Source organism: Grus americana, chromosome 1 (genome assembly GCF_028858705.1).
Source record: "Grus americana isolate bGruAme1 chromosome 1, bGruAme1.mat, whole genome shotgun sequence".
Classification (NCBI taxonomy): domain Eukaryota; kingdom Metazoa; phylum Chordata; class Aves; order Gruiformes; family Gruidae; genus Grus; species Grus americana.
In genome coordinates, this window is record NC_072852.1 from 114018332 (window position 1) to 114031065 (window position 12734).

At 42.0% G+C, this 12734-nt stretch overlaps 1 protein-coding gene across 2 annotated transcripts in view; it reads right to left on the reverse strand.

The window, feature by feature from the left end:
- Window positions 1-531: 531 nt before the first annotated feature.
- Window positions 532-12734, reverse strand: part of APP (amyloid beta precursor protein) — a 231690-nt gene continuing 219487 nt past the window's right edge. For both annotated transcript variants that reach the window (XM_054842302.1, XM_054842225.1), the window contains 3 exons: window positions 12386-12486; window positions 9120-9266; window positions 532-1776 (listed from right to left, as the gene is read on the reverse strand). In XM_054842302.1, coding sequence (XP_054698277.1) covers window positions 1675-1776; window positions 9120-9266; window positions 12386-12486 — 350 coding nt within the window. In that variant the 3' untranslated portion in view covers window positions 532-1674. The remainder of the gene's footprint in view (window positions 1777-9119; window positions 9267-12385; window positions 12487-12734) is intronic.

The following is a 12734-nucleotide window of genomic DNA, read 5'->3' on the forward strand; positions in this document are numbered from 1 at the left end:
AGGGGTCCTTGTGTGAGCTCTGTACAGCGGCCACCTTGAAGATCACCAGCTCCTCTCACCCACTGTGGTCTCGCCTCTCTCGGCAGGCGAGCCCTGCGGCGTGGATTACTGCACTCTCCCTCTGCTGCAGGTGTGCCCCGGGGGGCCAGGGGCTGAAGGACGCTTTCAGCCGGGCTTCCAGCCAGCAATGGGCAGAAGGTGCTGGGCTGGGGTTTAGATACTACAGCTCACCAAAGGCTTTGCCCTCTTCCTGCAGCTTGTGGGAAAAAAATCACTGGTGGTACCATTTTACCCTTCCTGGGCACGCGCTGCCATGCCGCAGTACCGGGCTGGAGGGTCTGGCATCCTGGGAGGCTCCTCCTTGCGTTCATCGCCGAGGCACGTCGCAGGGCACGGATCTCACCAGGAAGCCGACAGCAGCACAGCAGCGCTGGCGAGAGAACAGCTTTGCCGGCAAGTTGCTCCTGGGGATGCATGGGGAGGCAGGAGGTTAGTCATTCACGCCGCAGAAACACACCACTACAACAGGGCTCCTCCAGGAATGTGTTTATTTACATTAAAACACTATTATACAAAGAAAGAAAGAAAAAAAAAAGAGAGAGACGATGTCTTAGAAAGGCAGATGTGCCCCTGTCCCTTGCTCCCACCCTGTCTTGCTGCCGCCTTCCTTCCGCTCTGGTCCCACTATGAGTGCCATGATCCTTGTGGGAAAGTCCCTTCCCAACCCTCTCAGTGTGAACATCCCTGTTTTCCATTTAAGTGGCTTTCAGAAACCTTTGTTTTCTGCCTCCAAAGAAAACTCTTGCCCAAACGTTTTTTTCTTAATTTATTTATGTAACACAGTGTAGAAAGCTATCAATTCATAAGCAATGGTTCTGTACAATCATCCTGCAGAGGATCCCTGTTAATTTTCGACCAGCAGGCACTTTTCCCCCCCAGAAGTGCTCACAATTAACAGGGATTCTTTTTAATAATTTTTTAAGATCAAAAAGATACATGGAAAAGAAAATAAAGTTTACCTCTCAATGCCTAAAGTGTGCACATAAAACAGGCACAAAGAAACGAATGTGTATTCCCATGATTTCTACGTCACTAATACAGCAGGAGCAACAATCTGTACAATAAAATGCAGCTGCAGAGGAAAAGAATTTCAATAACTCATCTGGAATACTTTTTAAAAAATGTTGTTTTACTTTAAAATGCATAGTGATCAGAAAAGAATGCTCAGCAAAGAGAAGCAGCTAAACCCCACAGACACAGAAAGCATCCCCCATCAATTCTTAAAGCATATTTCAATTAGGACTTAATTTTTGTCACAAATCACAAGAATAATATACAACTGGCTAAGGAGCTACATGATAAATAATTGGGAAAGAGAATCTATTCATGCACTAGTTAAATACAGCTAACCTCTTTACAGTACACAAAAAACATTCATTAATAATGTAGTGTAAAGACTGAAATGTAAAGAGAAAGAGAGAGAAAATACATTACTGATTTTATTAATTCAAGTTCAGGCATCTACTTGTGTTACAGCACAGCTGTCAAAAGGCGAGAATGAGTAAATAATAAAACAGAGTGTTTTTCTTTCTTTCCACATTATTCTATAACTGAACACCGATGGGCAGTGAAGCAATCATTCTGCTGTCCAACTCATGAGGCTGCTGTGGTGTCCTAGTTCTGCATCTGTTCAAAGAACTTGTAGGTGGGATTTTCATAGCCATTTTGCTGCATCTTGGAAAGGTGGCGCTCCTCTGGTGTCACTGCAGCATCCACCTGTCATGAGAAGAACCAACCAGGGTCAGATTCTTGCTTAATTCACAGCATACCCCATGTTTCCCCACTTTACGGCCACCAAACAGACTTTGTACCCTCTCCTGTGCATTCAGGCAGAAAGGATCCTCTGAAACACAAGACATGAGTGTGTTTGACAGGTTCTTCCCTCATCACCTCCTTTTGTTCTTTTTTTTTAAAAAAAAAGGGGGGGCAAGTAAGTTGGGTCCCAAGCTCAGTCCAAATCTCACAAGAAAGTCTAAAAGAAAAGTGTCTGGGAAATGATAGGAATACTTCTCCGTTAAACAGAGTATTAAACCTAGTACCTGGAAGCTGTAACACTGTCTGAGGAGACAAATGTCTCTGAAAACTCTTCCCTCCAAGTTACACAGGACTGCAAGTGGCCGCATGAACAAAATCAACAGACATCACCGCACCCAGCAATACATCAGAAGCCAGCAAAGAGCTTTAAAGAGCAACTTGCAAGAGATGGCCCGTCCAGCTTGGACAGTCATGGTTCACTTTTTGGTCAGAGTAATATGCAGGAGAAGATAAGGCAACAGGAACAATTCTGCAACTCTTTTTTTTGCTGCAGGAGTTCAAAACCAGCTGATCAAACTCAGCAGTACCAGCTTTGGTTCTTGTTGTCTGGCTCAGGAAGCGTGCAACTCCGCAAACAAAAAAAAAGCAAATATCTTTTCCATCTCCTCACTAGTCCCCAATTAGTTGTGTTTTTCCCCCTAGGATATATATCAGTATCTGGCCCTGGGATCAACTGGATCTCAAAAGACAAGAAAAAGCTCACCAAAAAGCTGAAGGAAGTGGCTTGAGGCTGCCTTCTGTCTATACTGTGCTCGCAGATCTGTTGCAGAGGCTGTGGTCTCAAGACCAAGAAAAACTAATTCGAAAAAATAAAATGAGGGTAGCAAGGAAATGCTGGAGTAGCCAGATACAAGGTAAGCAAAAAATCCCATTGCACTCACAGAAACAGAACTTCTCTGGCTCCAGGGTCAAGTTTGGTTCAATTCAGTGACAAAAAGCTTGATGTGCCTGCACTGGTTTAAGTATTTCTACTTAACAAAAATTGACCTTTCTCGATTACTTGGAAGACAGGCATAAAGACAGCTCAGTCAGGACTTGTCCATTGAATACCTGCGGCTTCACGATTTTTTTTTTTCCTTCACTGAACATTACAGAAATCTAAAACTCCATCAAATTAGAGTGGACGAGAACAGTCGCTAAATGTTAATTACCTCTACTGTATGAGCTCAATAGCTATTGTGTATTCAAAACCTACCGTATCCTGGCTATCTTGCTAACCACCTACGAAAACAGAGCTAAGAAAGCCTGCTGGTCAGCTATTTCATTTGCTGTTATCTCTAGTGTTAGCTCTTAAAAAAAGAAGGTAAAAAGTGAAATTTACATCGTCAAAAATTTTAAATCAGGAAGGTGGCGAAAAGTCTAAAGTATTAGGTATGAACATTTTCCTGTGGATTCTTGTAAGTACTGACCTTCAGGAAAAACATCCATTTACTTTTAGCATAAAAATGAGCAATAATGGAAACTGTATTCTCTCAAGAAGCCTCCTATAGCACGCTAACTTACTCTAACCTTTTAATAAAAAAAGCAAAGGAGAAGTACTTATGTCTGATACTCATTTTAAATCTACTCTACAATACTGGAAATAACTCAGCTTAGTGAGGACAGACTATGACCTTTCCTAAGTTGTTACCTGATGCCCTGGAGAAAGATTAAAGGTGTGTTCTTCCACGCTTGGGACAAATGCAGGCTGCTCAGCTTATTTTTGCAGCCGTTCATAACTTTTGGTAGGTTATACCACAGGACCACCTTTCCCACAGTACCACCAGAAAACAGCTCCTTTCAGAGCGATCTTCTGTCTCAATGTTCTTTTGTTACTTAAAAGAAACAGTTCTCTGCGTGGCATGTGTATCAGACTGCTCAGATGAATTGCTAACCCTGAATCAGATCCATTTTCATATCTGCGCACCTTCTAAATCTCCTCGTCCATGTTCCAACTCTCAAACTGCATTTTCAATAGATACTGTATCTTCCATTAAATCTCTTTTTCTGATGCAATAATTGCACATTTTTGTGAAATACCCGACTTTAAGGGTCACATACTGCTTTTGCTCGCAAGCTATTGTGAAACTCTCCATAGCTGGAAATCCTGAGCATTCCAGCAAGCCCTCGACTCCTGCCGGCAGGGAACAGGATGCCAGGCAGAAAGGATCATTGGGCTGAGCTGACATGGTGCTCCCTGTGTTCCTGATTCTGCAGTATAACTTGGCCTTTCTTACTGCCACTCGAAGGCTGGCTTTCTCTTTTTTTTTTAAGTTGGATTTGCATGGAATAATTCTCTTATGCAACAAACCCAAAATACATTTATTTCTTCACCTCCTGTGACATGCTTTCAGGCAGTGAAATCCTGTTTAGAGATGGCGCTCTTGCTTTAAGCTGCTCTTTCCAGATTTCCCTTGTTTTAGAAATTGGGGTGGTGGGAATAGTGTTTTTCTTTCCCTGCCCCCCTACCTCTCTAGAAGTGCCAAAAGTTTTCTACTGAAGGATGCAAGCTTCCCCTGGCCAGCCCACGCGAGCAGTGAGTGCTCAGCTTGGCTGTCAACAATCATTTAGATCTATCAAGGACAAGAGCACTCCTGGGAATTTCACAGCCCGTCTCCTCTTCAACCTCTACACCCAAATCCCCACGACGTTTCTGTACAACAACGCGCTCAGCAGCCAGCGTACAACGGTGCACTCGCATTTTAAAGACTCATCTGTGCCTGCTGCTCAAGTCTCACCTACGGCCGGCAGCGAGGGCAGCGGTGGGGCTGGGCGAGAGGCAGCGAGAGCTGCCACAGCTGACAGCACTCATCTCTGTGCGCACCTCCTGGGGCTGGGTTGCTTCCTGCTGCTCCACCCGTCCTTTCTCCAGGGGTTGCCAACTTCTTCCTCCACATGGTTACACCATCTATATCCATACGCAGTGACACTACTGCTGTTTGGCAGAACGCTTGTTCTCCATGTATGTCATCAGTAGAACAGCAGTAGGGCCTAACGAACCCATTCCATTTGGTTTTGTACAGACACGTCAAAGGCCTAATCCCTGCCCTAAGGACCCTGCAAATGTAACAGCGTTAACTATTTCCGTTGTGACAATGTTGCTGCATGCCATCTGCTGCTGCTAAAGTTGTCACTAACATGGCTGCAAAGGGAAGAGAAGAACAAAGCAGGGAAAATGCAAAGTGTTCCTGTGGCATTTTCAACAGGCACAGAAAATAGGAATACAAAGTAAGTGCAGAGAAAAAAGCCACCCTTCCTTTCGTTCTTGGAGGGGCTACTGTAGCATCAAGTCAGCCCTGGTTCTTGTGCACAGTAACACCACGCTACAGGAGTGCTTCTCCCAATCAAGGAGCAAGAGCCTCACAATTCACCACTAAGCCCACCGACAGTTCTAAAATGTTCTCTTCTAGCATGAAATTAAAGCACAATATAACACTCTGGCGTTGACGGATCAGGGGTCTCTGCGTACCAATACGTGCCTGAGAGCATCTTCCTTTCTAGGAGGCTCCCCCTGCTAGGCTGGGATGCAAAGGAGGGGTATGCCAGAACCTGTGCTGTACTTCTTCATATTTAAGCTCCAAATGACATTGTATTGAACTGTCACCCATTTTAGCTTAAACATCCCACCCGGCACTTCTTATTCAGGACTAGAAGATGTGATAAGCACAAAGCATAACCTGCTTGCAGGAAAGAAACAGGGTAAGACAACATAAATAAAAAAGAATCAAAGAAAGTGCAAGGCAGAAGAGACTAAAAAATTGATGAGAAACTAGAGGAACTTGGAAGAAAATCAGGGAGGAGAAAGATTATGAAAAAAGATGATGAAGGACAGTAAAATCAGACTTTATTTTTAACACCCTTGGACAATATTCCATATTAAAAAGCCCCACTTTGATAAAACTAGTTTACAGTGAAAGTCCAATAACCTCTGAAATATGGCATTTATAGATGAAAGGGATTTATTAAGGCTCCTACTTGCAGTGTTAGTCATATTTACTTTTTTGTTCATTTCCTCCTCAGCCTTTAAAATGACTAGTGGTGGTACACTAGCACCTCTCTTTCCTGTAGCTGTCTGCTGCAGGGTAATCCATCTCACCGCCAACCTACGTGCACTATCGCTCATCCTGAATGTCTTCTACTCGCTTTTACCCATTTCGACTCTGCCAAACTGTTCCTCTCGTTCCTTACCACCTCTGTCCTAGGTATTGCTCTGTCAAACGACATGCCTTGAGCCCGATTATCTCCCTGTCAGTAAATCTCTAAAGCCCTTTACCATTTTAAGAAGCTTTTTGCACCCATTATGGAGGTGGCAGGAGTTGAAGACAGCACTTAAAGTGTGGGTACTCTGGTGCTGCTGAGAAGCAGCCTAGACACTTCTCTGCTCTACAACATTATGTCTCTTGAGAAAACAGCTCGGTCAGGTAGCTAACCTCTTTTGAGACTGTCCATCCCTTCTGCTCCAGCCTATGGATCTTTCACACAGGAAATCCTAACGTGGAGTCAGGAAGATGGTAATCCTGCAGAAAAATTCACGTGCTGCCTCCACACACGTGAGGCAGATCAAAAGATACACCTGCAGAGCAGACTCTGAGAGATGGGGTTTGGAGAGTACTACAGCAATTTTAATGGCTTCTCTGCTACTGCTGTGAGCCCTCCTGTTGTCACCTCTCCCCACACGCTCCTGCTGGAGGTCCTGCCTCTGTAACAGAAAGCAAATGAGCTTCCAAGATGAGATCCTGAAAGAGGAGGAGGTGAGACAGTCGGCTGTAGTCTGGAGCACAGGAGAGGTGAGAACCTCTCTTTTGCCACCTGCTTTCATGGAGGAAGTAACCTCCTGCAGGCTGGTGGGGTGGCCGCACCAGCAAAACTCACCTTCAGAATGTTTGCCGGAGCTCCTATGGCCACATATACCAAGTAATTTTGAATCACTTGGTCATTTCCTTACTTGACTGTGGCAGTCCTTCTCCTGGAGAGGCTGAACCACTTTGAAACATTTATATTCTCAGACTTGGAAGAAAACTATTTTGACAGTTTTTCTAAATAGGACAAGTATATTCCTCCTCAGAGCTTCAAAACAAGGCTTTTAATAATATCTGTTCTTACAGAAACAGTGAAATGAGAAAAAGCACTACAGTCAGAGTTGACTTTTTGGAAGGTAAGAATAGAAGTGGAATTGGACCTGTTTTGTAATCTTGCATCCATTATCACAGAGTTAAATTCTCACAGTAACTCCTGACATGCAACAAACAGGTTGCAAGATTTGTTAAAATATACCCAGCCAACCTACAGCTGATTACAGTTATTTTTACATCAAGTGATTTTGCTCCGTGCTTTTTGTGCACTGCACATTAAGGTACACTGTTGCTAAATAAATGAATCCTCTTTAGAACAGAACAGCTTAATTTTGAAGACATTTTAATATTAAACATCAACTGTATATGGATCTTTGGGTGTTGGTTTTTTTTCTTCCCCAAGTGCTACAAAATTTTCAGCAACCTAGGACAAAAATAGATGTTATACCTTTCTTGCAGGTGAGAAGCTCAGACAGTGAGGCTATGCAGTCTGCCAGGACCACAGAGCAAGTCTGGCAGAATAAGGAATCCTGCCTGCCAATGCCAGACACAACGCAGCAAATCTACAAGGCGACACCATCTACACTGTGGTACTATAAATCAACTCATACTCTTGGTAGAGCCACATGCTATAGCTCTATAGTTTTAACTATAAAATTTTTTATTCCCTAAGTGATGCTGTCATTTTGACATGAATTACTTCTTCAGCTTGTGCATGTTATTTCTAGTCTAACTTTTCCAAGTTCATTGCTACTGAAGAAAGCTCGTAGGAATCCAGGATTACCTTTACCATGTCATTCTATCAAGAGAAGCCCACCTGAAACTTCAAGGTCCTACTGCAATAATGGTATGTCCACATTCAATGTCTGATCCGGGGCTTTGGCCTAGCAAGCCTCTCTGCCCATTCTGTTGTCGCTAAATTCTGCCCAGGTTGCACAACTGTTGCCAGCAGCTATCAACTAGGTGGTTTAGAACTAAAAACTGTTTCAATTTTCTACAAAATGGGCCAGAAGCTTTCATATGGAAAGTTAAAGTTGAGAGTCTTGCTTGCTATTTTCTGCCTCTCGGTTCAAATTCTGCACAGTTTGCTGTCTGCTCAAATCTCACCCCAAACGGTTGGTGCTCTTCAGGAGGGTTTCAAACCACGGGGGCAACCACAGCACAGACATAGGGATGCACAAGCACAGGCTTAATACAAAGGCTTACTCAAATATTTTTAAGACCCTTTGTTGCCCCACACAGTGGAATACAGGCATCAGGAAGCATGTGTCTCCAGCAAGATCAAAGCAAGGTTCATTTGACTCAAGGTGAAACCAACAGAACTGTGGACTTGAACAAGACTTAGTTTCAATAAAAAATTTAAAATACCAGCTTTGGAAGGCAAAAAAATATAAATGTTTCAAGTGCTGGCTAATACAAGTACTAAGCCAGACACTCCCACAGCAAACTAGATATCAACACACAAGGGGACAAAAATGTTACACGAACCCCCTTCCACTGCTCATAATTTTTTCTACTTACAGAGATCCTTTCTTAAATCCAAGCAACAGGTGAGGTATTTTAAGTTACTGTAAATTGACCACAGATTTACTTGGTAGCCTGGGAAGAGACATGGGTTTTCATCTTGAAATCCCATATGAGAGTCTTATATGTTATTTGTTTCTCAAATCTATGAATTTCAAATTAGCCATAAATCAAAAGCTGTTGGTGGCAAAAGAAAATCTTGTTTAGAGAACAAAAAGTAATAAAGTGTTTGTATAGGGAAAACTCTTGTAGTGTACAGCACGATGCACAGAAGACCTGTCTCAAATGTTTATTTGTAAGCTAAATAAAGAAATGCACGTGTGTGCATTCCCAACAACAGTAAAACCGTATTTTTCCACTTACGCAGTATCTGCCTATTGGCTACTGTTACATTTCCTACAAAATGAACTTTCGCACTATGAGGTGATTGGTCTGAGACAGTTCCAGAATATATTCTTGTGGTTTTACACCCAAATTAACATGGTTTATATTGTGTCTGCATTTACAAAATAAGAAAATTTGATTCCACTCTGCCAGATGCAACCACTCCGACTCTGAATACTAGGCTAGCCAAAAACGTTGTTTCTTCGTTTGTAAATACATTTACAGAGCAGTGTGTTGGGTGTGTTGTGCATGTGACACCAGTTGTGCTTTGTAGTCTTTACTTACCTCCACAACCCCATGATGGATAGATGTGTACTGCTTCTTCTTCAGCATCACCAAAGTAATGACAATCACTGTTGCTATGACAACACCTCCCACCATTAGTCCAATGATGGCGCCTTTATTTGAACCCACATCTTCAGCAAAGAACACCTACAAAAGAAAAATAAAGGAAGGAGGCTAACAAAAAGCTCACTGAATATTTGGCTAACCTAACCAGCTGCCACAGCAATATAAAGCCTATTGAAGCATCAGTAATTAAACAGTATTATATCCTAATTATTCAAAACTGGATTGCTGTATCCCAAAGCTCTCATAGTTGGACAAGAGCAATTTGGGAAATCTCTATTGCCTGTGGTGTAGCAGTGCTGTGGCTAAGGGGAAGACGAATTTCCATGGTTCTGCTTCACAGAGGTCTCAGATAGTAGCTGCTTTCCTTTCTTGGGTAAGTGAACCAAGCTAATTGCAAAATGACTGATAAGCTTGTAGAGGAGGAACCAGGGAGCATACACATTTCTTCACTTTTAGAATGCTAATCATGGCAGTGTTCACAATTCTATATCTGTGTGGCTTGCTTGGACTATGATGCGTCTCTTGGAGAAAAGAGTAGTGAAGACCTGTAGGACAACAGTGAAACATGCATGCAGCCAGTTGGGAGAAAATTCTCACGCCAAAGAGACAAAAGTCCAGCAAAACCAAGCATGCTGATTTAAGTGACCACCAAGGGATGCTTCAAGATTTTGCAGGGTAAACGGAGAATGAGCTATACCTGGATGATGACAATACTCATGTGAGACCTAGACGAGGTAACAGTTGTGTGAAAAACAGCAAAATCCACTTGAATTATATGTACTGATAAGGCAAAACAGCGGACAGTAAGATGCTTTACTATGCTTTTAATAAGATTGGCTTTTAGCAACAGGAGCAGGTATGAAAAGTGGGTGATTGTTTTCACTGTCCTGCTTTGTATTCAAGGAATATGCTGGATTATTTTACATCTATGCATATTTTACAAACCTTTTGTCTGCTTGTCAATAGCAGGCTTTTATTATTATTATTTTTAACCAAAATGGACAAAAAGGATTAGAGAATAAATTACATTCACAGAATTGTAAGACTACCTCACTCTGAGAGACTAAATACTTTGACAAGTATTTAACAAAAATGCAGAGGGAAGGAGGAAACCAGCTGAGAATTATAATGAGCTGTATAACATTTGCACTCTTTAAGAAACACAATGTTCCTCAGAGAGGTATTAAAGCACACAGTATAAATATTTATATTGTTCCTAGTCATAAGCAAGAAATGTGTTTAAACAAAGTTAAGAATTCACTAGAAAGTACACACAATGGACAGTGTTGGCATAAGCTGATGCGAAGTAATAATTTATTCTGTCAATTTTACCTGCCCAGGAATGAAATTCCGTTACCATACTGTTTTGGAGCACTGTGAAATGCCCCAGCTAATATACATGCGCAACAGAGGAAGGCCTTAAGCACTCTCAGCCATGAAAATCAACTTAATGTACAGTTAAAACATGAACACCCATAAAGGAGAAAATAACTGCAATTTCAACTCAATTCAGAACTTTGCTTGTAAAATACAGCACACAGCTGAAGTCAAAGCAATATTCTAAGGAGGCTGTTTCAGTAAATCCTGCCAGGACACAGCAGAAGGAAAACACAGATGAAAGTATTTTCTGCTTACTGCTTTTGAATTAAAGCTAATGGAGAAGGGCATCAGCTAGGATATGGCTGGCATGTGGTAAACAAGCAATGCCCTGTAAGGCATCAGTGCGGTACCTGCTCAGCAATACTGGACTCCTCACTCAATCTCGACTGAAAAGGTAACCTAGAGGACAGCTTGCTAATTTTTAAATAATGGTTGTACCTATCAGTAAGAAGTACGGCATAAAATGCTTTAAAAAGGTGCAAAGGTCCTATTTTAGGAATCACACAGATTACCCAAGTGCAGGGATTGCAATGCATTCCCTATCAACCACCATGGTAAGGGTAGTTTCTGGCACCAAACCGCTCGGGATGGTATCAAACCACTTAAACATTAAACGTTGTTGCTGGGAAGTGCATGTGACACAGGATCGGTAACTACTGTCTGAACCACATTCCTGCAAGTTCCTTCCCTTCAGTAAACCGCACAGGTTTACTCCATCAGGATGTTTAACCCATCTGAGCTAAGCATGTCAGAATTTCCCAAATTAGTGCTAATGCATTTTGGATTAGCTTGTCAAACTGGGAATTCTCAGTTCTCAGCATCAAAGAGATGGCAGAATATCTTTTCACACAGCGATTGCCTAGTTCAAATGCAAATTTGAGTCCCATGTTAATTTTAATTTTCAGCACTACTTAGCTTTAAGTATATATTAAGAAAAAAGCTTTCAAGTTTAATATCAGGATATTGAAAGTCACGGAACTGAAATCTCATCATGTAATACACCTTTACAAAAGAAGAAGCAGAAAAGGTTTATAGTCAACACTGCCGTACGGGTTCTTCATTACTTATTAAGGGACTGAAAAAAGCTTTTAGAAGATGCTTGTTCTTACTTACACTGCTTTTGGATGTTATTTTTGTGTTCATAAGCAGCACAGTTCAAATGGGGAACAATATTTTGCTCTTATCTGCCCTTCACCTGTTAATAATTTAATATGTCTTAAGGAACAAAACACACAGATACAGCCAAGTACAAATTAAAACTAAGGCTGGTACAGAATCTCCTCTTATCCCAAGCAGGCAATCTTGTGAAAGGTTATGCTCCATGGAGTTCAGCCTCCTTCATGCACCACCGCCATCTGTTTCGACAGAAAAGGAATCTATTCCTGAAATGGTGTCACCCTACTTCTTGCTGCACCATGCTGCATGTCTCCATCAAACTTTTTTTTTTGTTTTTTTGAACTAACTTAGCATTTTCTTCCCTCTGTATCCCTTCTCTTTAGTTATGTGGCCATGACAGATGGACTGTGGGACAAGTATTGCCCATATGATCACATCCAGTCACATGGCAGTATGAGGGCAGGAACTATCAGAATTTCCTCTTGTGAGACTTAATGGGTTTCCACACTCTGCTGAAATTATTCCATGTTTACTCTCATTTAAAAGAGAACCAGAAAAATCATGATCTGTTCACGTGAAGATTTTTTTTAGCACTTTCAGCATCCACATTACTCGAGGGAAACATGGCCATAATTGACCCTCTAGTTCAAGATTGAATCAGGAACTCAAAACACACGTGTGGAAAGCACTGTTTGTTCACTCACCAGCTTTTGATGATGAACTTCATATCCTGAGTCATGCCGGAACTCCGCATCCATCTTCACTTCAGATATCTCTTCTGTTTTAACATTGGTCAACCCGGAACCTGCGTTGTACCACAATGACAATTCATTAAAGTCATCGACTCAATTGTGTTCTGCTTACCTCCACCATTACACGAGCAGAAGGCAATGGTACCGCTCATGTGGAGGAGGTGTGATGCAACGTGAAAGGGAACTGGGAGGAAAGTGAGGTACATCTGATGTTTCAGTCCCACTGAGGTGACACAGAATGAGCTGGTAGAATTTCTCCTCTGTTAAATGTTCCTTAATCCACTGCAGCTATGTTGGTACA